We start from the raw sequence: 27,222 nt of genomic DNA on the forward strand, positions 1-27,222 counted from the left end.
CGATTCTGCTTATCGATTCCGGTTCTTATCGATTCCCCAATTTGATTCCAAAATTATAAAAGAAAGAGGTCAAACATTTAGATAACAAATATATATATCTTTATTCTTTTAAGCTTTAACTGACATTTTTACAAATAAAAAAAATACATGCAATACAAATGTATTACACAATAACGGTGCTTTATTTTACCTAAGCTATGCTCAACAGAAAAAGACAAGGCACAGTGTAATGCCTGTGGCAAGTTAATAGCTTGCCACAGGCATTACACTGTGCCTTTTCTTTTTATTTTTTAGTGTAGTGGAGCCTCACTTTAGAGCGTTTACTGCGATCCATCTTTGGTATTATGAAGTGACTGAGCTCGTGAACTGTCTACGGGAGGGCGGGGGGAGCCTCGCTGCGGGGAAACTGTGGACCTCTGTCGCCTGTCAGCGCAACTTACATGATGCCGTGAAAAAAAATAAGGGCGGTGCCGGTCTGTGATTCTCCAGAACACAAAGATGGCCGCCCCTGTGTTACCGTGGCGCAGACGGACCCGGTGGAATACAGGGTCTACCGCGTTTAGGAACCGTTAAGCAGAACCGAAATTGTGTATTTTCTATGGGTACCCGGTACCCAGCATTTTCTTATTGGTTCTCATCTGGAACCGAGTTTCGGTTCCCAACCCTATTATTTATACAGCACTGCTTTATTTTAAAAGCAATGTAACCTGGCTGACAGCATCGGTCCTTTGTCGGTGTCACCAAACAAGGCACAACAAAATATTCTGTACACGGTATTTTCATCGACCTTCATGACGTATGAGCATAAGGGAAATAGACCCAGGGGAAGATATAAATATCTGTGAATTTTCCAGCAATTCATCGATCACTTCTCAGCCTTTTGTGCGCCTCTCTTCTCTGTCACAAACGACGACCTTTGAGCCTTTTGTGAAATATTCTGCATCATTTGGCACCCCGTTGTGTGGAGTGCAGAAACTTGGCAGTGCGTCAGCTCCGGTCCCTGATGACCGTGAGGATCTCAGGGCTCTGATCTTGCTGACTGATTGAAGCTGCAGATCTGAGGCAGGTTGTGTCAGCGCGTGGGCTCAGATGGAGAAAGTCATTGTCAGGTGAAGACAGTTGTTACGAGGCATGGTGTGGCAGGACTCTAGAGTTTATTCTTATAGCTTCTCTTAGGCTGTATGTTGTTTCAGACAATGATGCTTGAGGAAATGTGCGCAAATGCTGTGTTAGGTGTGCTGTTTAAATGTAAGGCATGTCAAGTCGGGATGTCAAATCTCATTAAAATTCTTGTGCACCTCAATTGCAGTGCTTTACACTGTCTGAAAAGGAAATAACTTGTAGACCAAAACCTATCATTTGTAATTGTTCCATTGCATATGTTTGGAGGGATGGCTTCAGCAGAGCTTATTACAACACCACTAGTTATCAGCACTTAAAGAAAAAACAATCTAGAAAGGTCCAATAAGCATAAAACGGCAACAAAACGGCAACATCTCTTCGGTTTAGTTTTTCTGTAAACTACAAAAAGATCAGGTTTTTTTTTTTAACATAAAAGCATTATTGACAAGTCAAGGTAGGTGTCCTGTAGTAATCACTATAGTATAGTAGTCTTTATCAAATTCATATATTGAGTGTTTCATCTGCCGTTTTTGAGATAATGGGATTCAAATGCCCGACTTGGAGGTCGAAAAGTTACAACAAAAGTAGAGTTTACTGTTGATGGTCAAAACCAAAAACATGGTTCAGCAGCAGAGAGGCACCCAGAATGAAAAGGGCAAAGACGAGCAAAAGGTCACGAATAACAAGTGATGCAGAAGACTAGAATGTAAAAGCTGAGACTCAGACAATCTGGCAGGTAAACAAAGGTTGAATCCAGATTTCTCACCTGCAGACTAATTGACTTAATAAGATAAATATTGTGAAAACATACTTCTTTCTATTTTATTTTAAATTTTATAGACGTGATGGTTACATGCAAATATGCACATACAAAATGCATCTACACGGTTAAAATGTCAAATAGTAGAGGTTTTATTCACTTACAGTGGGGAACAAAAGTATTTAGTCAGCCACCAATTGTGCAAGTTCTCCCACTTAAAAAGATGAGAGGCCTGTAATTTTCATCCTAGGTATACCTCAACTATGAGAGACAAAATGAGAAAAAAAATCCAGAAAATCACATTGTCTGATTTTTAAAGAATTTATTTGCAAATTATGGTGGAAAATAAGTATTTGGTCACCTACAAACAAACAAGATTTCTGGCTCTCACAGACCTGTAACTTCTTCTTTAAGAGCCTCCTCTGTCCTCCACTTGTTAACTGTATTAATGGAACCTGTTTGAACTCGTTATCAGTATAAAAGACACCTGTCCACAACCTCAAACAGTCACACTCCAAACTCCACTATGGTCAAGACCAAAGAGCTGTCAAAGGACACCAGAAACAAAATTGTAGACCTGCACCAGGCTGGGAAGACTGAATCTGCAATAGGTCAGCAGCTTGGTGTGAAGAAATCAACTGTGGGAGCAATTATTAGAAAATGGAAGACATACAAGACCACTGATAATCTCCCTCGATCTGGGGCTCCACGCAAGATCTCACCCCGTGGGGTCAAAATGATCACAAGAACGGTGAGCAAAAATCCCACGAACCACACGGGCGGGACCTAGTCAATGACCTGCAGAGAGCTGGGACCAAAGTAACAAAGGCTACCATCAGTAACACACTACGCCGCCAGGGACTCAAATCCTGCAGTGCCAGACGTGTCCCCCTGCTTAAGCCAGTACATGTCCAGGCCCGTCTGAAGTTTGCTAGAGTGATTTAGATGATCCAGAAGAGGATTGGGAGAATGTCATATGGTCAGATGAAACCAAAATGGAACTTTTTGGTAAAAACTCAACAAGACGTGTTTGGAGGAGAAAGAATGCTGAGTTGCACCAAAGAACACCATACCTACTGTGAAACATGGGGGTGGAAACATCATGCTTTGGGGCTGTTTTTCTGCAAAGGGACCAGGACGACTGATCCGTGTAAAGGAAAGAATGAATGGGGCCATGTATCGTGAGATTTTGAGTGACAACCTCCTTCCATCAGCAAGGGCATTGAAGATGAAACGTGGCTGGGTCTTTCAGCATGACAATGATCCCAAACACACCGCCCGGGCAACGAAGGAGTGGCTTCGTAAGAAGCATTTCAAGGTCCTGGAGTGGCCTAGCCAGTCTCCAGATCTCAACACCATAGAAAATCTTTGGAGGGAGTTGAAAGTCTGTGTTGCCCAGCGACAGCCCCAAAACATCACTGCTCTAGAGGAGATCTGCATGGAGGAATGGGCCAAAATACCAGCAACAGTGTGTGAAAACCTTGTGAAGACTTACAGAAAACGTTTGACCTCTGTCATTGCCAACAAAGGGTATATAACAAAGTATTGAGATGAACTTTTGTTATTGACCAAATACTTATTTTCCATCATAATTTGCAAATAAATTCTTTAAAAATCAGACAATGTGATTTTCTGGATTCTTTCCCCCCATTCTGTCTCTCATAGTTGAACTTTACCTAGGATGAAAATTACAGGCCTCTTAACTTTTTAAGTGGGAGAACTTGCACAATTGGTGGCTGACTAAAAAAATGTTTTGCCCCACTGTACATGGATTGTTCAATTCAAGTCTGGCTAGCATTAGCTGCCTTTAGAAGCCTTATTAAAGAGAAATATCTCTGTTGTTTGATACAAATTGCCACTATAAATACAACATTATTATGAACCATGTGAAAATATACTTCTAGGAAGATGCAGATGGACCAAACACTTGTAGTCTCTGTGAGGTAGAATTTTGTTTTAGGGATAAGGGTTACTTTAAGCTAGTTAAATAGAAGAGCATAGGCATCTTTTTTAGCTGTATTTATTGTGTTGTACCTGCACTGTAAAAACATGCATGTGACATCAAATAAAGAACATTCAATTGTGACAGTAAGTCTGTAGTTGTTGTTAAAGTTAATAATGCAAACCTTGTATCAGGTTCAAACTAACATTATCCTCAACATTCTACAATATTCCCTGTTGTTGGGCAGAATTGAGGCTTGGGTCTCTTATCAGAGGTCTATAGATGTTACTCGGCACTAAAATAAGACAATCTATTTTTGTTGTGCTGTGCCTTTGAAGCCAGGCGTGTTAAAAGCTTTATTCCGGGGAAACATGCTTCACAGTGAATATACAGTTATATTTAGCTCGTATGCGTTTGTGCTGTAAAGTGGGTCATTCCTCTCCGTCTTCTTTCTGGCTCCATCTCACAAAATCTTTTTTCCCTACCCTTTCTCATTCTCACTTTCCATACCTCCCTACCACTTTTTTTCTCTTCATCCTCTTTTTTAAAATCCTCCCTCGCTCTCTGCAGCTGAGAAATGTTCAAAGCTGAGCACATTTGCGCCTGCTTGACACGGGACCAACCAATCACGGCTGATCGAGCCTCGGGGTTTCAGAGAGCAGTCTGTGAAGTTTGAGCACAGTTAACTTCTGATAGGATGTCAGGGTGAATTAAGAGCCCCACGAGGAGTCTCTCTGGCTGGATAACTTGTTACATGACTTCACTTTGTAAATTAGCAATGAAGTCAATCCTCTGCGTCCCTACAGTAGACAAATGAGCTATCCTAATAAGCCTATAATACGAATAATTGTGTATATAACAATGTCAGAAGGTGTCGTTTTAGGTAAGCATATCTTTTACCGCGGAGTCATCCCCCATTTATGCAGGTTTTTTCAAAGTGTCCTTTCTCAGTTCAGCCTGGTGAGATTCTTCTGTAGGCTATGTATGCAATAATGAGTGCACTTAAGCCAGTAATACTGAAATGAACTTGACATGAATTCATCCAGATGTCATGTCTTGTTGTTAGTAAGGGTTCATTACATGTATATTGCCAGGCTACTATTATGCAACTCCAGTATTCAACCCTTATTGCCCCAGACTAAAAGCTAAGCCTTTCCCGACTTAGCCTCAGTATTTATTGTACAGACATGACTCGTAAATTAATCCTTTGATTTACAGCCAAAATCGGCAAGAAAAATAATACGTGTATTTGGAAAAAATACCTAAACTTCTCCTTTTGATTTAATAGAATAGATGTTTTACAATCATTTTAGATTAATATAAAACTAAATCGTTTTGATTCCAGTCTCTAAAACGTGAAAATGTACAATGTTGACGGTTGGTAAAGGAGAGGAAAATAAAGACATCAATTTGGCATCAATTAATTAAATTAGGGATTTATCTATTTTGTGATTACCCTTTTTTGACTAAACGGTTAATTGATTAATATATCGAATGCTGGAGTTAAAAGGCCAAATGTCCTTTGGCAATGTTGACAAAACAGGAGAATAATTTGTGTGATTCATTGCAATATTTGATTGGTCCTTCTTACTATGCCCATGCTAGACCCTTATATACAGTATACTGGCTACACAAGTCTTGTCAACCTGCTGACTAACACATATTTTTTCCTCCGACTATTATGTACCTTTGGCCCACTAATGGAACATTTTAGTGTAAAAAATTTTAACAAATTCTGTACTTTCAGCAACACAGAGCTGACCCACTGATTCAGTGCTGTGAGCGTTACCTGAGATCACCTGGGCCTCATGAATCAAACCGCAGAGCCTCGTGAATTTTAAAAGCCATAACTCTATTAATGACTCCTGGTTCCTTCAGGGTAACACACTGATGCCCTACTTATCTCAGTGTTTGAAACAGAGACACCTAAACCCTGTGAGGCTAGAAGAGGAATACCTAGTTCACTTACATCACCACACACTCTCATTCCTCTAAAGGCAGAAACACCCATTCTATCTGGCACCTCAACTGCAGGTTGCTGCAACATGATGTTGAAGCACTGCATAAACAAAGAAGCACTTGCATTTTACAGAGCCTTTCTCTCCGAGCACAACGTATTGTTAACCAGTTTAATTCTGTAGCTCTGCTTTTACACAAGGAGTTTTACTCCGACAAAGACTATCGGTGAAGGTGCCATTGAGCAGCACAATTAAATCTTCATTGCTCCAATGAAGCTGTGCATAACAAGAAGGCGGTTAATGGCAGATTTAGGTGTTAATAAAAAGCTTTAATGAAGTAAAAATACTAAATGTGCCCCTGTAGAGCTTATATAATAGAATTACCGTCACAAAATATTTATTTTTTAATGATCTTTAGGGCTTTGTCTATGGTACATCTTTTATAGCTTTTCAGAATCGAAGATGTTGTTTTACAAAATCTTTTTTTTTCATTCAAGCAAATGTAACCATTTCTCCAATGTTAGATCTTCTTAACCAAAGTAGCTTTAAATCAGCTTTAGCCATAATAAGCTGTAACATAAGCAATATTCTGACAGGAATGATGTCATTGAGGTTTAATTTAGCAAGATTATAAATGCCAGCTTTTGGCACAAACTCATTGATATTCACATATACTGTAAAAACATATTGAGTTTCATACCCAGTGTTAATCATACGAGTGGGTCCTCTCCAAAGTGTGTGCTCTTTAGTGAATTAATCACAAGACTTGGAAAAAGAATCAGCATGAGAGAAGAGATCCTCTATACATCTTCCTCCTGAATTTAATCTCAAACCCTTCCTATCATCCCATACTGCAGGCGACGTCCTTCTCTCTGTCTCTCTACCCTTCAAAGATATTCTAATTATTACTTTAGTAAGCGTGTAACAAGGATCTGACAATGTCTTCTGTCCTCAACTGATGGAGACACTCTTTCCTCAGGGTAACACCCTCTCCTCTCCCATTGACACACTCTCAGCACAATTCTCTCCTCCTTTAGAGACCAGGGGATGGACTCTTTTAACACCCCATGTAGATTTGGTAGGTTTGCTCACTTTTTTAAATCAGCTTGTGTGAGAATCAGGCCGTGTTAGAAAGGCATTTCTACAGGCAGGGATGTGTTCAAGAAGTGCATGTGAATCACTATGGATGCATGCACGAGTGTGTGCGAGCTGATTGGAGGGAGATGACAGATGGAGGAAGCTGACCAGCTGAGAAATATGTGCCATTCATTCCCTGAACTGCATCGTTATTTTCAGTGTTGGGGCAATTTTTTTGATTCAGCTCCAAGCAACTGTTAACAGCTGAACGGATGACTGAAATGTCACTTTGCTCACATTCTGCCAGATTTGGTGCCAGACCACATCTTCAAATCCAGAAAGAGCGTCTGTTTGGCTCAGTTTGGTTAGGGGAGGAAAGAGCCCATGTTCTTCCTGCCCTGTGTGCATGCCTATTAGAGGATTTTGAATGGTATGACCTTTTTTGCTAAACATGGAAGCAGGTAAAAGGTCTCATGGCTGCAGTGCAGAGTTGGTATAAACTCATCTGGCCCTGCCTGCCTTCTCAAGGCTTTGTTTCTGGGTCACACAGTTGATTGTATTCACAGACTATTCATTCTGCTGCGCTTTGAGAGTCAGCCAAAGAGAAAGAGATCACTATGAGCCTGAGCGCCCACACAGAGCAAACTTCACTTTTGATTATGGACCCACTACTGGTTTCACTCTGAACCAGCCTTGGCTGTGTACCACAGGCTCTGGGGTTAGCACACAGTTAACACACGAAAACATCGTTTGGCTTTTTCCATTATCTTTGTTCCAAACGTGCATTTGTTTCAGCTGAGTTTCTACACATTTATGGGGAAGTAAGGAGAAAAGATAGCCCACATAATTACATATTATTCCCCCCTTTACACTCTATTAAATATAGTAAGTGTTCAGTAAGAATAACTCATTTTGACATCGAGTCATCTGACTTGCTGAACCCTCAGCTACATTTTGTAAGTATACATGTCAGGCTGCAACTGAGTTACAATTCTGATGCAGTGATTAAGAAGTACACAGGTCCTTCAGAAATGTTTTGTCCCTCAATATAATCATTAACCTTTAATGACTTAAATCTGAATCTATGTTAATCTGAATCTATGTTATTGGAATATTGACATGTATTCGGTTATATTTTCAGTCAATGATTTTGATTTGTTTGGTGTATTGTGGTAAGTGTTCAAAAGTTACTGTTTTTTCAGCACTGCTTGGCCGGTTAATGTTATTAAGGAACTTTTTCATTGTATTTGATGAATTACTGCTGCCAGCTACTACTAACATCATTTGGCTGGGTGATCGGAAAAATGGCAAATAATAATTTAAAACAATATAAAATAGACACCTCCTAAGTTTTTATGCTATCCCATCAGTTGGATGTGCATTTCCATGTTTGTAGGAAAAGATTAAGTCAAAACTTTTTTAAATTGCATATAAAAAATTAGGCGTGTATTTTTGAAAAGCTTCCACCAACAACGATGTAGAGTTTTATTTTTAGGCCTCCATTTACCCTTTTAACATCTCAGCAGAGGCCAAATGAAAGTTTATTAAAACCTCCATATTCAATATTCTTTGTGTGGGAGCTTAGCACACAAAGTGTAATGTTGCAAGAGCAAAATGATTAAGCAGTATATCCTGATTACATGCTCCTCTCTCACAGACGTACACAATGTTCTTGTGACTGGCTTTGTAATTGCTCCTTGTTCCAAACCCTGTACAGTAATTAAGAGACGGAGTCATGTAAGATTAATCCAATTCTTTATTAATCCTCCCCTCAGTAATGGGAATTCATTTGGCTGGACATGGATGCCGCTATTCTTAACATCTCCATTCATTTTCTCCCCTCATTCGCCCTCTGTTTTACTGATCTCATTGAGAGAATAAACCCCTTCCTCATCTATCTCTCTTCCCTCGCCATGCTTGCATGTCAGGGAGGAGAGAGGGAAGAATGTAATGGTGCTATTTATAGTAACTGTTTCCGTTTAAAAGTAAAAGCATTTCAGTATCCCACCCACCCGTTCTGTCCTTCCTCTGTGTGCCTCCACTTACTTTACCCCTATCATCCTCATCTTCTCACCCATCCATCTTCCTCTCCCTCTGCTGGCGCCATTGTTTAGTTGCTATCGGCAGAGGATGTGTGTAATTCATTTCTCCTCCATAGTTGTTGCACACCAGTCATGAATTGAGTCAGGGTGAGGGGCGGGAGTGAGCTGGGAGGAGAGGAGGAATGAATAAAGAGGCAGGGAGAGGGAGCAACGCTTCGTGCTGCGCATCTCAAGTTGGCTTTGTTTTCAACACAGCCAGCTCATGTTTATTATCTCCGTTTTACTGGGGGCGTCTCGGGACCTTGTTTTCTTATCAGAGATCAGAACAGACCAGGTCATCTCTGCTGTGTTTGTGATGTGGCTTTATAATGTTAATCACAATTCAACCTTTTAGTCAGGTTCTTGGCATAGTTATAGTGTCATTGAAAACAATCTCTCATGGTGTGCTCATTCATTAATTATATCCTTTCCGGGTCACTGAGAAAAAACACAAGTAATAAGACTCTGGCAGAATAAGTATTCAGACCTTATCCTGGAATAAAAGTACCAGTGGAACACTATGGAAACACCCTGCTAAGTAAAAGTACATTCACACCTTCAGTACAGCATTATACAAATGTGCTTATGGTTTCTAAGTGAAAGTATTCATTATGTATAAAAAAGGTATAGGTAGGACAATGTGTCATCATTTAATGAAATAGTGTTGTGATTAAATCATCGTAGAGTACACTTGATAAGGAAAAGGACCTTCAAATTGTACTTAGGTCCAGTCCTTGAGCAAATGTCCACTGTTGTTTTTCTATTTGTTGGCATTCTGGCAGTGTGTTGCTTGAGAGGCATAAATCCCATCATCTCCTCTGGGTGATCCACCAGAAAGCTGTGCAAGGTGCCGTGCTCTCTGACACCGTCTATAACAAACACTCCCGTGTCCTCAGAATAATCAGTGGAAGTGTAGAGAAGAGAAACATTTTCAATACCATCCTGACAGCAAGGTGTGATTTAGGGTCGTGGGGGAGGACGTTTCCCGGAGAGTTTTTGCTTTCCATAAATGCGGCTTGCGGTGCATTAGGTCACCGAATCATATACTGCTTTGATTCTGAAATGGCATGTCATGGAGGAGGGCAGGAGCACCTTCACTCCTGTCAAATAGATATCGGCACAGATGATGTGTTGTTGTCTTGTCCCAATCATTGAGAGTTTTTCTAATTGCTTGATGACAGCGGCCTGAAAGAAGTAATTTGTGGTTTTCCAGGGTTTGCTTGGCTGTCTGTCATCTTTGCTTATTTAGCCAACAGCAATTTGTCTGGTTGAAACATTTGTTTATTTTCGCAGTTATCCCATTTATTGGCTTTAGCGAATCCGTCAAACTTCTGTTTGAAACTTTTGTTTCTCGTTACAGACCATTTATGTCTTTCAATTTGTTCTCACTCTCTTTAGAGCATTCAGAAAAGCATATTTGGAATCGATCTCTACAGCTAGGATGGGAAATGTATTTTAGAAACATTTAACAGTAATATGTGTTGAACTTATCTTTGCCAACTTTGCCATCTTCCTCACTAGATTAAGCAATTTGGAGCCAGTGCTGCTTGCTACTGTCAGTTCAAAAGATCTGGCAACCCTTGCCTGGGTTTTTTTGGTTAAATAATTACAGAAATCTACTACTCAAGCTTTAAGCAGCAGCAGCCTTCAGGTGTGATAAGAAGTGTCTTTGGTTCTCATTCCTCATAAATGAGTGATCGACCTGTATGTTTTTGGAACAAGTAAGCAGATTGTATGATGTCAAACAGCATATTTCTATCACTTGTTTTTTCCTGTTTTTGTCACTGCGAGCTGTCACTTCTGCGCCCACAATCCTGATAGAGACTAAAATAGAGCCTGACGCCTCCTTCGAAAACAATACTTAACTTATAATAATCACTTGATGGCGGAAATGGCAAAGTAATGACATACAACTTTACAAGGAGAAATGTCTGCCTTGCCGATTTCATCTCCTAAAATCTGTAGTCTAACACACAGCCTTCACTGAAGCACAATCATCCTCACCTTGAGAACTGATTTGGTGGTTTTAGAGGATGTATCTATGTTCAATTCATCTGCCAGAGGTCTGAACTCGACTGAACATTTGTCAGAAAAAGCTAGGCTAACATTTATTTAGAGCTGTCCAATGGTTGATCTCTCACCAAGGCCCGGCTTTTTATCTGCAATTGTGTTTTTGTATTCCAGCAAAACACAGCAGTGATCAATTTCACTGTCTATTGTACATGCTTAATAATCAATCATTTGTTTCAATGACTGAAACAGTTCTGTCTCTTGGGTTGTCAATGGTTAAGTTTAACATCCACAACATATCTACAAACATAGTGCATTTAATTGTTGATGCTTTGTAAAGCCATTGTTCTGTAAAATCCATCCCAATTCCATAATTCTGGGTTTGGAATAAACCTAATGTTTAAAACGGTATGCAAACTAAATTCACTTGATTTTTGAAGGTGCCATGTCATTGACGAACTGCACAACAGGAATAGAGTGACTCCTCACATCTGGAATTCTAGAGAGTACTGAGACAGCTCCATAAATATCAATAAAAGCACACTTTTGGAAAACAGCTTAGCTTTCTCTTTGTTAAAGCAAAACCACATAGCATGTGCTGAAGAGCAGCCTCAAAGGAAAGAAAGGATGAGGATGAACGATAAATGTGGCTTTACAGGAGCAGAGCAGAGGAAAGTAAAAAAGCCAGCAAACTGACATAGATACTACTATCTTAGGTCTGCGAGCAATAGCTAACGTGAACAGCCAGTAGCTACTGGAAACACCAAACTAAGACTAAAGCATTACAACTCCAATAGTTTTTTTGTCTCATTAAGTCAACCCTTTATGTTACCAGAAGAATTTTGAAAACAAAAGCATTTGCCTAAAGTTTCAATATTTGAATTTGGCAGAACGCTTCACACTTTAAATTAGTATCTATTAGAACAGGACTTATCTTTATTTTGTTGGTGTGATTTGATGGCAAGTACATTGCTTTCTTGTGTATTATCTGCAAAGACGGTATACTATTTTACAGTCTCTTTATGGTCTAAGTGTATAATCTTGCATTGAAACCATAGACTGTATTTATAGATTGAAACTCTACTTCATGTATCACTATCTGCCACCATCTAGTGGACTTTTAACAGTACAGCACTCAATGTGGGAGGACCTGTTGTGATTTAACATCCTCTCACATGGTAATATAATCAGTAGAGTTTTGAAATGATGTAATATAGCAGCTGGAAGTCACCTTAAATAATAAATCCTATTGCAGTGTATTTTGGATACTATTAAGCAGGTCATATAGCGATGAAGTGGCCGCCAAAAATACTAAAACGTATTTATATTAAGCAGGTCCACAATGAAATACAACTGTAAGCCATGACAGTAAATATAACCTTAGTCGTAGCTCATTCCTTTTTTTCTCCTCTTGCCCAAACAGCTGTTCACTGCAACCTGAGCCAGAATGGCATTGACCACCAGATGTGCCCGGAGGACATGAAGTCACAGCCGGAGGAAGAGGAGGAGTCGGTGGACGCAGGGCCTCTGCTGCTTGACGACGACAGCCCGAGCTACCAGGACGTCAGCCCCCTCATGTACCAGCGCCGCGCGCCGCCACAGCGCTCCGTCTCCGAGTCTGAGCTGTCACGGGTAAGTGCATGGCGTTACGAGAGATAGCTTCCGTGGAAATCCCTGGTGTATACCTCATTTTACTATAGTCTCTATTTTGGTTTCACTGTATGTTTGTAGAACATTAAGAGGGATGTTATTAGGGATTGAGCAACCCAGCAGTATAAAGTTAGTCCCACCAGATGCAAAACAAATCATTCATGCAATAAAAAGTTAGCTTCTTTTTCGTTCTTCCTTTATTTAGTTAACAACCCTTTTTCTCCCATAACACAGCACTTTTGGCACCTAAACGTTGTAAGGCCAGAAGAACCCAACCGAACTGTGACCTGTGAACAGACAGACTTGAAATATGATGCAGTTAGCATTGTCATTGTATGTTCCAGTCGTGCTGATGTTGGCATTTAGTTCAAAACACAGCTTAGCGTTTACCTCGTACCCTGGAAATAGCCGTTTATACTGTATGGCTGTTGACACTTTCCATATCAGAAAATTCACAACATATTTCGATATTTTGAGAGTTCTGCTTGCGCTGTGCTGTTAATTTCCTTTCCTTGGTACTAAATTGATTGTATGTGTGATCAAATAACAGTCAAACATCCTGCTTGCTACACAAAACAAATCAACCACCCTCTTAATAATATTCCCCCATGTTCCACACATCTACCCCTTCAGTACAAACACATATTTTAACAGAGAATAAAACAGGAAAGACTCTTCCTCTGTGTTTCTGATAATAGATCAGAGCATCATCAGCAATGCAGAATAAATGTCTTGCTTCCTCTCCAGAAATAGGCCGTGTGGTTAGGACTCTAGGAGGATATGTGAGGAATCGCTTCTTCCACATGCATGCGCACACACACAAACAAACACACACGCATATTTGTGTTCTCTTTTCTCTGTGTGGAATCTGTGATAATCAGCTGTCAATCAAAGCAGTCTGACATAGTCCTCTGTGTAATCCCCGCATGGACTTTTGGAAATACCAAGGCCTTGGTTCAATTAGTGCACACAAACACACACACACGCTTTGTATTGTGCTTTGACTGTAAATTATTTCAGAGTTTCCGGGTTGCTGTAACATTTATCCATGCTTCGTAGTCTTTGCAGGTATCATCATGTCATTTGATATCATGGTAACGTTCCTATTATAGCTGTGTTGCATTATAAACCTGGAGGAGGTACTGCATTGTTATAATTTACCTGACTAAGCTCTTTGTCTCATTTTGGTGTCTCTTGATTCCACTTAAGAAAAAGTGTTTCTCTTTGGGGGAAATCCAATAGATCAAGTGCATAAAGACTATTGGTACATACAGTAGAATGGCAATATATTTTAACACAGCCAGGGGCCACATATTATTTATAAATACTTAAGATATATAGGAGGTTTGCAGCTTTTTAGAACTTTATAGCCAACAACTAAAGTCCATGTGTAACTGTGATTGTCTACAGCTTTACTTATGTCACGTATTTCCAAGTTTAAAGGAATATGTGGGCTCTGTGTAAACTAAAATACTAACACACACCACCTGTGATTTATAGGATTTCTTGAAACTATTTTCACAGTTTACTGATAGGAACCTACAATTTTGCAGTCTTGTTTTAGTATGGGTTCATGAAGAGCATACAGTAAGAACCTATTATGGTATATTTAGCACTGAACAAATATGTATGTGTGTATATATATATATAATAAACGCAGACCTGAGTATGTACTAAGAAAATCATACATTAGGTCATTTCAGGTAAATCACATCAGCAGTGATAATTTCTAAAACAACATTTGATTAAAGCTGAATCTGTGCACGGCTGGGTTTGTAATGGGGCCAAGGCTCAGCCATAGCTTCAACACGAGGCATAAATCAGCCTTTTAGACTCGCTGGATGGCTGTAACATCCATAGCAAATCATCTCATCTCAGTACTAATCAATATCAAACCCAAGGTGAATATATCTTGTTTGGTGTTAACACACTCTGAAATGCTTTATGGACCCTGGCAAATCCCAAGGTCAGGACTGTGAAGGGGTCTTGTGCACTTTCTTTGATGTGCCTGTGTGAAGTTGAGGCTCCTTACGAGGGGGATTATTAATTCACCCAGCATAGCATGTTATTCTCCTACAGCCATCATCAGCTCTCTGGACACATACACAGAGATGTATCTCATTTTCATCCCTATTCCTGTATGTAACAGATTAATTAATACAGGGAATTTTCATCTCCTGCCAGCCCTGGCTGAGGGAAATGGAGCGAGGCAGGGAGAAAGGAAAGGGAAAGTGAGAGAGAGAGAGCATGCCAGAGCTGTTAATTAGCTGTGCGGTTAAGATAGGGCCGACGACACTGGGCTCCGTGTCTCACACAGCCATTCACTCAGTCAACATGACGCTAATGGCATCAGCCCTCCTCCTCCTCCTCCTCCTCGTCCTCAGCGCTTTTCTGTCCAGTCACACTTTAAAAACGAAGTTGTTGCAGTGTTCAGTTCGGACACTAGAGGGTAGCATGTGACAGTGGATCCTGCAGATGTTAAGTGAGCAAGTTCAATATGCAGGCAGGGGAAGGACCCCAGTCTAATGCAACCTTTGCTGTTTATTGCTTGTGTTTAAAAAAATGCTTCAAATAAACAGAAAAGCGTGCAGATTTTATGTGCAATGAATTCATGGACTGATAAGTGAAAGGAAGGTTTATGCAAGAGGATAACCTCCATATTTCTAAGCAGGATATAAACATTAAATATACATAAAGCACTATAATGTAATGTTTGATGTGTTTGTCATTGTAGTCCTTAACACAACTTTATTGCTCTATCCATAACTGGATTATGACTATGTTTTGATGCAGTTTTCACAGCAATTTACTGGTCTGGGAACCCTCTCCCTTTTACAGTTTCTATCAAAGAAAACTTATTAGCTGATTATCTAAGAACATCAAAATGTTGCTTTGGTCCAATTTTTTTATTGGGTTTATGACTGCTCCAAAGTCTAGCTGTATAAAAGTTGAAATTGTGTGGAATTATCCCCAGTTCCTGATGACGTTAACACACAACGTATACACAAGGGCTGCTGCATTTTGATTTAAATAATAGACATCATCAAATCCATCCAAATGTATTAATAAGCAGATATGTTGTACAATCATAACATACCAAAAAAACATAGAATGATGTAATTAATGCACCTCATAGTGAGTACAAATATAGAGAATATAGACTTTAAAATGGGATTTATAAACAGGCACTTTGGGACCAGCCTGTGCAGAGGCATTATGCTTATTTCCCTTATATTCATATGTAATGTTGACAACATCAAGTTGACTAATAATTGCCTCATAAAAGACCTTTCCCCTGGATCTGAAGATTATATTACATCATGTACCGTAAGTAGAAACTGAGCTTGTCGCCTTTTTCTGATATTCTTTTAAAGTCTGACATCTCGGGTTTTGTTTTTCAAAACATGATTAGACAATGAATCTGGATTGCATTGTTTTGCACAAAGCCCTGTTTCATCCAACAAACAATATTCCTCCTAATGAACGCTGCCAGACAGCTTTAATGGTTCTGAACAACAGTAACAGCTCCTGCCCTGTCAAAGAGCGATTGAATATTTGTTTTGCCCTTGTACGCATTTGCTCAATAAATGAACACTGCCCACTTCTTTTGTCTGGGGAAATAACCAGGGCTGTTATTTTTGTGTAAGTAAAAAAAAAAAAACTGTGAAAGCTACGTGACATTATAAGGTCTCTGTGGCGAGTTTAATACAAAACACAGTTAATTGTTGACAGAACAATGTCATTATGGGGGACATTTCTGCTGTAGTTAACATTTTTAATTGAGTGTAAAGCCATTTGACCCTGCAATCAGCCCAACAATATTGGAGCCGGAATGATGGGATGTGGGGGTGGGGATGAAGCTCTCCTATGAAACAAATACCGCTGTATTCAACACAACTGCCAAATTCTCTCTATCGCACAGTGTTTGTCGCTAGAGTGCCTTTTAGCGCTCATAATCCCCAGCTCCTTTTTGTATTCCAACAGTGTCTCCACAAAGAATGCCATAAGATTGCCTCTTGATTAATTTAGCCGAGTACATTCATATTGGATCTTTGAATTTTTATCAGTGTTAGCACGATTACATGCTTCATTATGTAAGTAATGGTTTTCCACTGTGGTCCCTAATGTCTGGATATTCATTCCACATTCTTGGTTCATGTTTGGGCCGCACGGTTTCCCCCCCCCAAAGGCTTTATTCATCGCCTTTTTAATTTCTGAGGTTGTCCTTGCTCTGTTGCTAAGGTAACGTGAAGAATACTGGGAGCTGTACTGGGCTTTCAGTTATCAATTAAAAGCCAAAGGCAGCAACTCGCTGAATACACTGAAAGTTGGCAATCGGATGGTTGGTGTGTATACATTACTTTTTATTTTCCAGATGGTCGACTGGGCTGCACATGTGGATATATATTTATATATGTGTCTGCCCGTTCCCAGACGTATCCCACTTAGAAATAAAGCAGGCTTCTCCTCTCACCCCTGTGCTGTCACTCAAATCTCTAATTGGCCCTCCCGTCTCTTGAACACTGCTCTTTGAGAATGATTCCTGTTTTCTCCTCTCTGCTGTTTCCTCTCCGCCCTTTGGCTCTGTTTGCTGCCTGGCAGGCAGGAAGGCTCCGGCTCACCTATTGTACCCGGCCCCGGGAACACAGCTATGGGCTAAATCGGTGCAGAATGTAAAACACAGATGGCCATTGACTCACAAATTTGTTCATGGAAAATGAGAGAGTCTCCTGTGTCAAATTATGTCGAGTCCATTCTGGAGGTTTTTTTTCTTTCTGCTCTCCTTCCTTATTCCCTTTGCTTCATTTCTTAGTCAAGCCACCCTCAACACTCCCAGCATCCTCTGCTTTCTCTCCTGCTACTGCAACTCTCCCAAACTCCCCATTTCCTCGCATGCTTTAAACACACACACACTCCTCTACTTTCTCTCCATCCAGGCGTCCTCCTGTCGCCCCAGGCTCTTAGTTAGGCTCAATTAGCATTACGTTGAGATGTGTTTAATGGTTAATGTGGCTTCTACCTGCAACACCATTTCCTCCCCTCCCCGCACATTCATCTATCCACACATTAAGAACTGCGGCTTCACCTACCTGCTCGCCTTGACTGTCTGTCACTTCTCCTACGTGCAGGGGATGTAGACCGCATGCCAAAACCAGCATGTACATCTCCCCCAATTTCTCTTTCTCTCTGGGGTGCTAGATATAGAGTGAGTGGGAAGGAGCTGTGGAAAGTCACAAAGGAGGAGAGGCTGAGGTAGTGTCATATAATAAGAAACAGGTGAGATAGACGGGAGAGATGCGAGATGCAGTATGTGAGCAGAGGAAGTGAGAAAGACAATGTGATAGATCTGACAGGGACTGGGCAAGATTGAATACAGTGGAAGAGATGAGGGATGGGGGGTGAGAGCTTGAAGGAGAGGAAATGCTGCCGGTACCTGTTATTCTGCTCTCTTCTGGGTGGAGAAGAGAAGGCTTTCCATTGCTATGCCACACCACATGGCAGCCAGAGAGCATGCTGGAGTAGATGGGAGTTTATGTGAAATTGTAATCACCTCTCTCCGTTTGTAATTTCAGGAGCCCCTCAATCAGAATCAAAAGCACAGCCAGCACTTTCAAGAGCGGTCCATTTGGCAGGTTACTGCTCCGCCCGCTGTTGAAGTATTTAAACTATCTCACAACCAGAGGACAGTGCAATACAGATATGTGCATGTCAATTAGGGCTGGGCAATATATTGATAGTATATCGATACCATGATATGAGACTAGATATCTCCTTAGATTTTTGATATTGTATTGTAACAGGAGAGTGAAGTACTTTTTAATTATTAATCTTTACCCATATTTGCCCAATATACCAATGATTATTCATCAAAACCACAAATAGTGAACACTACAATACTACTATATTTATATTGATTTATTTGATTAAAACAAATTGTATGTAATTCATACCCCCCAGCCCTAATGTGCGTATGTGAGCATTATATTGCATAAATGTTTAATACAATATATGAAGTGACCTATTTTTTTGCAGATTAAACCTTCATTTTGCACAAAGTGGTTACAACCACATTACTGGCGTGTGTGCCAATAGGGGTGATGTGGAGCAATACTTGAATTAGCTTGGATGGTTTGGATTTTGATCTCTACCAAAGCCTGGATTGACAGCTCCAATGTTGATTTAAAACCTTTATGTCAACTTGAAATGGTAGTGATTCATAATGGCAGAAAGTTGTTGGTGTTTTATTCCCACTCTACATTCTAGCTATTTGAATTTGAGCACTTGGTGCCTTTCTCTGATTTGTTCAACTTTAACCTGACCTTTTATTTATTTTTGGACTGCTGTTCAAAACTATTTAATGAGTCACCTCAGTTTCTAGGAAATCGTGTTGGATATATCAAGAAAACAAATCACACATTATTTGTTAAGCTAGCAGTCTACTGGATGTGGCCTCCTCTGTTTTAGACAAAGCTATTGTATTGTCTTATTTGTATGGTGTTTTTGCTTAGTTAATTTCCACAATTTTAACGAAAAAATGAATATGTGTGGTGGCTATGTGCTGTTACAGGTAGCATTATATCATTAAAAGCTGCTATACATAATGCATCTTTCAAAATATTCATACTGTTTCAGAGAAGGAAACATTATTCAACATGCTTGACAGGCTGGGCACAATGAAAAGCTCCCCAGTCTCTGTGGCAGACACTGTAAAGACCAATAATCTAGCAGAATAGACGGATCTTATTTAAATTTGGATGACTGCTTTAAGGTGGGGTAAGTAATTCACTTCAGATACACTTTTTGTTATATTCCATGGAATGCTCTTAACATCCCTATAGCAATGAATACATGAGATGCTTTGACAATAAATACATAAAAAATGTCATCTGTGGAAGCCGTGGCGCTGTAAAAAGCACGACCAATCATCTGAGCCGGCCCGGCTAAAATAACTGGATGGCCTACCTGCCTGTCAGCCTTCCATCTGTGCACAAACTTATCTCGTGCCCTCATTGGTCATGTGCGCGTTCATGTGTTGGAGGAGGGGCTCTGTAAGGAAGTCTGAAGGAAGGGGCAGATCTTTTTGGCTGCATAGTTTCAAATTCTAGCGCACTCGAGCTGGTTTCTCCATTCTTACCCTACCTTTAATAGAGAATGAAATAAATAAATACAAAATCTTCCCAGACATCAAAAGTTCCTCTTTTCTTGTTATGTGAAGTAACACTGCCTTACTCTTGTTGTCAACATTTTTAAAGGACAAGGTGAATACATGGTGTGGTGTGGCTTAACACAACATACCAGATTAATAAGAGAGTTTCTGCTCAGCTTGGGATTGACATATGCGTCTTCTTTTTACTTTAAAAGATGAATACTTTATTGATCCTTTCTGGAAAATGTCACACAGCCGCCAACGAAATCAGTCAGGTGGAAGGTGTCACATGACTGCACTACGACCCATGAGTGAAACAACGAGGGTGAGCAGTATCTTATTAGACAATGCAGTGCACTGCAGTCCTGACATCTCATCGTCTGACCAATATGTGGAAGCGGTATTCCACCAACAATAACCCCCAGGCTTTAATAATACATGTTCATACATAAGGATATCTAAAATATAACAACCGAGAGGCAGCTTGCAAAAAAATAAAGGGCACTCACACGACTGCTGCACAAAGCTGATTTCAAAACCAAAATATAAGCAGTATAACAGATGATGGAAGGTTTCTAAATGTTATTTTTGTGTGTTTCTCAGCCAGGATATGTGAAGCTGTCTAAGCCGGTGGCCCTGTGGACCCAGCAGGACGTGTGCAAATGGCTGAAGAAACACTGTCCCAACCAGCACCAGATCTACAGCGACTCCTTCAAACAGCACGATATCACAGGTACTGTTTCACACTTTCACTGACCTGTACGGCGTCTCTTATGGAGGTCGTCCAAAAATAATTTATTCTGCAGTTTAACTATAGCCATCAACGCAGGGTTTGTTCTCGCTGTTGCTAGGTGATTATGAGGGTTGAACTTCTATTTTATCATATGCAGTTATTAGCTCCTTTTAGTGCAAAACTGAAGCATTTAAAGGTTTCCTATTATGCTATTTTTAGCCATATATTATGATATAAAAAACATGTCTATGATGTGTTTTGCTCAAAATACCAAACAGATCATGCATTTTAGACATCCCTAATATTCCTCTATTTCAGGCCTGTTAGAGAACTGCAGGTTCGGGGTCCTTAGCGTGAAAAAAAAGAGGAGGGGGAGTTAATGCCTGCTCAGAATTCTACCGGAGATTCAGCTAAATGCTCCCCTGATTAAACGCCATCATGTTCAAAACCACATCAAGGATTATTACTGAAACAATATGGAGCTCAAATGCTTTTTCTCTTGCTGGTTTACCACAAGGTGAGTTCCTTTTTTTATTTCCTGCTTTATGACACATTGTGGGCGTTTCTCAATCTCGAGGATACTGGCTTCCAAGCCAATATTTCAAGGATGCTACGTCATCGAGTGCCGCAGAAGGACTGTTCCAATGTCCAGCATTCTTGGAATCCCACCAAGGCCGCGTCCTTGGTTTGGGGGAAATTTCGAGGCTGCACATGGGTAGACTTTGCGTCCTTAAAATCCCCACAATGCTTTGCGCACGGACCAATTTCAAAAACCCTTGCGGAGAATGGCTGAACCGATGCAGCACACATTTAAATGTAAGTATGTAGTGGCGTAGAGCATGTGTTGGTAAATATGTTACTTTGTTACATTTGTTATCACCAAAAATGTGTTGCGTGAAAGTAAAGCAAGTTCATAATTAGATAGACATCGTGAGGTATTTATTTTCGGTACAGTTTATGTTGAAGCCTTTAGAGACAGTGGCACACTTGTTAGCCTGTTCCATTCTTCTTCGTTTTCCGAAGCCGTGGCTTGGAAGCATACTTGCTTCGTTTCTGAAGGAAGTGACTTGGAAGTACGCGACTACCAAGCCAGCATCCAGTGTACCCCTGTTTTGAAAGATTTGGGTACGGAGGAAAAAGAGAGGGTTTTGTTTTCTGACAATGTATGAGTTCCCTGACACACCGGGGACACATATATTTATGTATAAAAGACATACAAAAGTGCATTTTGCATGATAGGTCCCCTTTAAGTTGCCGTGGAGACTCATCTCTGCCTTAGATCTTAGCTTTTCATTTGTCATCTTGATGAAGCCAGATCTCATCCATAACATCCAGGTGCGCTCAGCTCCCACTGTCTGCCGCCTGCAGCCATGCCACCCGGCCTCCAGTCTGTCCGTCCCCGCCCGTTCACTGTCGACGTCAACCACGACAACCGTTTGCCACGTCAATCATTTCCCTAACGAGGCTCCTCAAGGTCACCCCGGAGCTAACGACACTCCGGTCCGCATGGTAACAGACGAACATTAATTGCCTCGCACTCGGAGCAAGACCGATCACATTAATATGTTTATTTGTCGGTTTGGAGGACCTCCTCGACTCGCTGGCAGGATGAATCGCTCGGCGGTCACGATGAGCAGCGTAATGACTTCTGCTCTCATTTTCCTTGGTGATGCATTTTGACTTTTATACGGTTGCATGGAGGGTTTTGAGATTTAGCGTCCCCTGTTAAATGGTCTGAAAATATGGATCTTACTGCTTTTCAGTTCAACTTGCAGATATATCTCATCAGGTCCAGGAGATTACCCACAGTTCATTGCACACTTAGTGAACCACTGCTACATTTTCAATCTATCTTCAAGTGGGATCATTTTGGAAAACTTTTTCTCTTATTCATGGTACAGTAGAACAATTGTTGTCATGACTTAGTACTTTAAGTTTTTTAATAGTTAATAATTTGGGTCTTATGCAATATTAATTATTCACAGTAATAATTCAGAATAGATACATGCACATACCGTACATGACAAGGACTTAAAGAGTCTGCCACTGAAAAGACTACTCTCATCACACCGTTGCAGTGTTTGTTGCATAGAAAAGAGAAATCATGTCAAGTGCAGTCATCCAGTTCTTCAGTTAGTTGAACATTTCTCAAGGGGTCCATATCTAATTATGGCATAGTAATCTAACTTTAAGATTAAATGCCTCAGTGTTCCTGACAAGCCCAATGCTTTCAGTTATAATCTGTAAATAAATTATATTTTCTCATATTACTCTTTCAGTGATTAAAACATTAGAATGGTGTATTAACTTAATGATCTGTGTTTGTAATGATCTTGACAAGATAATATAAGAGAGGAGAGAGTTAACATATTCATGCACATACAGTACTCACACACACATGCTTTCCTACTGGCACAATTAAGAGATAATGACATGCGCAAAACCTGCAAGTAATTCAGTTTGTCTTCACGTCGAGCATTAATTAACGGAACCCAATTAAAACAGGCCAAGCCACACCAATTGGGCTCACAAGGCAATTTGCAATCTTTGCAGTATTATGCAGATATTTTTTTTTCTGCTCTTACACTCTATTAGAATAAACAAGGGGGGAAACAAATGACGAGTGGAATACTGTTGTGGAAAAACAATCATGCCTAGACAAACAAACAGTGAGTATGAATACATTTATAAGGGCATGCAGTCGTGCATCTGTGGATATCTATTGCTTCAGTGGGCTTCTCGTGCAATAGCTGTAACCCTTGAAAACTGACAGAACATGCATACTGTAGGCCGGATTTATTATTTGCCGACCCAGATAGTAGATTTTGACTGTATTTGATGTCCAATCCATCCAACAGAATACTCAATGCTCTTTACAGCTGCCAGCGGTACTCAAATCTCACTTGTCTTGGCAACATAGTCATCCCCTTCATAAACTGCAAAATCAATATACAGTCTCAATTCCAGATCATAATTCAAACAGACATTTGTGTCCACCCCTCCTTTGACATAAAACAGCGGCGAGGAGATGCATTTTACTGCGTATCAGTGTCGGTGCACCATTTGTAACGCAGAATGCCTTCAGTATGCAGCAGCTGCCTCCCTGCTAGGCTCCTGTAACCTCAGCCAAAGAAATCAATGTTTCCCATCCTCCCTGCAGCCTATAGCTGCCAAGAAACCCTTTCCCTCCCTCAATCTTCACCTCCCGCCCCCATCGGAGACGGCGGCGAATTTGACTTTAACACCCAGCTGTCATTAAAAATGCATTAAAGCATATTAAGGCATAATTATATATTAGTCCCTAATCCCTTGTAATTAGAAGGACAAAGCTCTTTTGCTGGGAGAGTTGCCTGGCATGAAACATTTGTTAAACACACAATTTCCGATACCTTGGATCTAATCAGTGCAAAAGGTGTGATGACATAGGTAATGAAAGTAAGGGGATGGCAGAGGGGGAAAAAGGGTGAGTCACTGTTAAGTTATATTTTCTGTCCAAGGAGTCCATTACATCACATTGTGGAAATTCAGAGTGCCTCTAAAGGCATACTAAGAATGATATGCAGCTATAAAGGCTGGTTGCAGGGGCGGGGGTTACATTTGTAAATGAGTAAAAATGTGTTTGGGCTTACATTAAGAAACAGTACATTTATAATAAGTGCATTGTTCATCCATTAGCCAGTGTCAAAAAGGATTGCCCAATTACAAACTTCAAGTACTCTAATGTGAAATTGTAAGAATGAATTGCTGCTAAAGGCAACTTGAAATATCTCTGGATTTGATTATGGTTCGTGGACAAAGACATATGAAAGGCTCCCACCCCTTCCAACATAGGAGCTAAACACCCAGGCCAAAGGAGAAACAAAACAACAATTAGGACAATTATTTAGCCTTGATAAAAATTGAGAATTGAGTGCACTGTGAATTGGGAATACTTCTCCGACCATGCATCTGTTCGACTGTTTTTCCTCACACAGGAACACCCAGGTCAGTTAATAACCAGCCTCCTGATAGCCCTTGATGTATGCTGTCATAAGACCTTACTCTGAATAATTAATAGCCTGTTATATTAGTGGTTTAATGAAGGGCGGCCTGTGTTCAGCAGCTCACACTATACCACTTCAGTTCTTCTGAAGGTCTGTGTTCGACCCCCTTCTGGTTTATCCATCATCCCTCCACTTTGAAAAAAAAACCCAGTCGCTTGCCTTATTCTGGCCGTGATCTCCCGTCCAGTAAAAGGTCTCACGCTGGGTACAAAATGTATATTTGATGAGCTGAAGAAAAGCATGAAAAGTGATAAACACTGTTTTTAAAGAAGGACAAAGACGCACTGAAACAGGCCTTAACAGCACTTGAGGGATGAGACAATGGATCCTGAAGGCGCCAAGGACTGCTGTAATAAAAGTGCTGCTGTCTAATAGAGAGAACTGGCATAAACGAGTGAAAGGGACTTAACATGGCTGCGGCATAATAATAACGAAATCAACTCAAGAGCCACAAAACGACTCCTCTGGTGCCCATTGTTTTGTGTAATTTCCAAAAGGGAAATTTGAACAGCTCGCGGCTGATGAGCTGTTTGGGGGACAATTTGATCCGCAGACAGAAGGAATCGCGGTTAATGATGCCATTGGCAAGGTGATTATATGTAATGTGTAATATAAAATTAATTACTGCTCTGCCAAATTGCATGTTTTGTAAATGTCGTCCTTGCTTTTCCATATGGAGGGTTTGGAAATGAATCTTCCGAGACTGAATGACGTGCAGTGGAGCAGTTACATAAATAGTGTGGTTTGGCTCATTATACACACACTCTTAGTTTTACTACTGATCCTGTTGATGATGAACAAACACAGACCATAACGCTGTATTCCTCTATTATACATTATTCAATGTTTTCCAACTTCAGTCCATATTTGCAATAGCATACAGAAAGGAGAAAAGCCTTGACCTGGCACAAAGGGGGGAAAAAAGACTCATGACATTCAATTCATTTCAGCTCACGCCCCTAGTGAGCCTTTAGTAATGATCATAGCAAGACAATTAGAGATTTGGAGAAAGACACAAGGACTCTGAGGCCATGTGATTACAGTCCCAATCAGAGTAATCTTCTCACGGAGTACCGCTCTCAGTTTGTTCTCCAGCTTACAAAAGCTAATACCAGGCAGTGCCACATGAAGCCTGAATGTTTGTGTGGTGTTCATTTTGTGTTTTAGACTGTAAATGAGGCTGCTTTTTGCTCCACAGGAAGCTTTAGAACATTAGCCGCGTTCACACCGCAGTGCTTTTCCCACTTTAGTTCCGATATAGTTCCGAAATGTTGCGTTCACACCAAAAAGAGCCGGAACTAAAATTAGTTCATGAGAACCTTTTTACCCGCTTTTCCATCCCTGCTAGAGAGCAGGGACTCTCATGCGGCTCTCTTGTGAGAAAAGAGATATATTTCTGATTGGCTGGGGGGAATGCAAACCACGCCCCGTAAAATGGGGCAAAAAAACCTTTTTCAAAAAAAGTGTTGTGAAGCCACCATTTTATTAGCATTAGCATTAGCCCAGCGCAGAAACGCAGAGAGACTAACTTATGGCAACACAAAATAAAACATGGGAGCGGTGGAGATGAGGAGGTGTCGGCGTTCTGGCGATTTACTCGGAAGCAATGTTTGCGATTTATAACAAACAAACTTGACGGGAAAATGTGAGGTCCTCCACGCAAACTCTGACCCATCCGTACGCGGTACGCACAAAAACGGGAGAGACGAGAAACTGCGACACCGTTGGCAGAAGGAAGAATGGTGAGAAATATGTGGAAATAATACCAAAAATAAACGTTAAATAATGAATTTGCAAAAATTGATTAAAGCTAATCTTAAAATGATTAAGCAAATGCCTGTTTGAGACTCCTCAGTGCACAGAAAAACCTAACTTGGAGAAATAAATAAATGCGGATATGTTATTTAAAACCACCTCGAATATGTTGTCTTAATGTTATGACATGTATTCTCGTAAATGATGCGGTAAGCAGGAGGACAGAATTACTGAGGCCGTTTTGCTTTTCTATAGGTTGTATAGATACGAGCATGGTTTATACCAGGGGTCGGCGGCACCGTAACCAGTGGCACACTAGGAATAAGTCGAATAAGTGTGCAAAATATTTAAATTGTATTTTCGGATCCTGAATGAGACCGCCGCCAGAGCGCGTCTCCCCGTTACCTGCAGAAGGAAGCCATGCACGCAACGCAGCCCCGCTCTCTTTATCTCTTGACTTTCTGCCGCTTTCGTCCGTGGTGCAGTGCTGATCGTTTCACCACAGAGGAAAGCACTTCACAAATTGCAGTACCCATAAGGAGCTATACAAATGCCGCAGTTTTTGCGTGGCTGTGTATTTAGTTGAAAGCCCAGTGGCGATCTGCTCATCTCTCATCGAAATAATATGCTACAAAGGGGCGGACGGGCCATCTGTGTGTTGAACTTTCTTGTCGGCTCCCAGACCGTAGTCGAGGAGGGCAGAAGCAACAAGCTTCAGGTTCAATAACCCACTTTAGCTTAAATGACTGGAGAGAGGCGAGCTCTTCTTGGGAGGCCGTTGCATTTATTTAGCTGTTCTTCTGTTTCACAAAATACATCACAGACCTCTGTTTTTCTGCTTCCTCGTTTCACTTCCAGAAACATACAAACCCTCACTGATCTCATCTCACTCTGCATGACCCTAATATCATAACATGTGTGTTCTGGAGAATCACAGAACTGAC

The 27,222-nt window shown here is 40.6% G+C and overlaps 1 protein-coding gene across 3 annotated transcripts in view; it reads left to right on the forward strand.

The window, feature by feature from the left end:
- Positions 1-27,222, forward strand: part of samd12 (sterile alpha motif domain containing 12) — a 90,642-nt gene that overhangs the window by 16,763 nt on the left and 46,657 nt on the right. For all 3 annotated transcript variants that reach the window (XM_010786445.1, XM_010786442.1, XM_010786443.1), the window contains exons 2-3: positions 12,374-12,582; positions 20,351-20,480. In XM_010786445.1, the coding sequence (XP_010784747.1) occupies positions 12,374-12,582; positions 20,351-20,480 (339 nt within the window). The remainder of the gene's footprint in view (positions 1-12,373; positions 12,583-20,350; positions 20,481-27,222) is intronic.

Source organism: Notothenia coriiceps, unplaced genomic scaffold (assembly GCF_000735185.1).
Source record: "Notothenia coriiceps isolate Sejong01 unplaced genomic scaffold, NC01 NC01_scaffold00029186, whole genome shotgun sequence".
NCBI classification, from domain to species: Eukaryota; Metazoa; Chordata; class Actinopteri; order Perciformes; family Nototheniidae; genus Notothenia; species Notothenia coriiceps.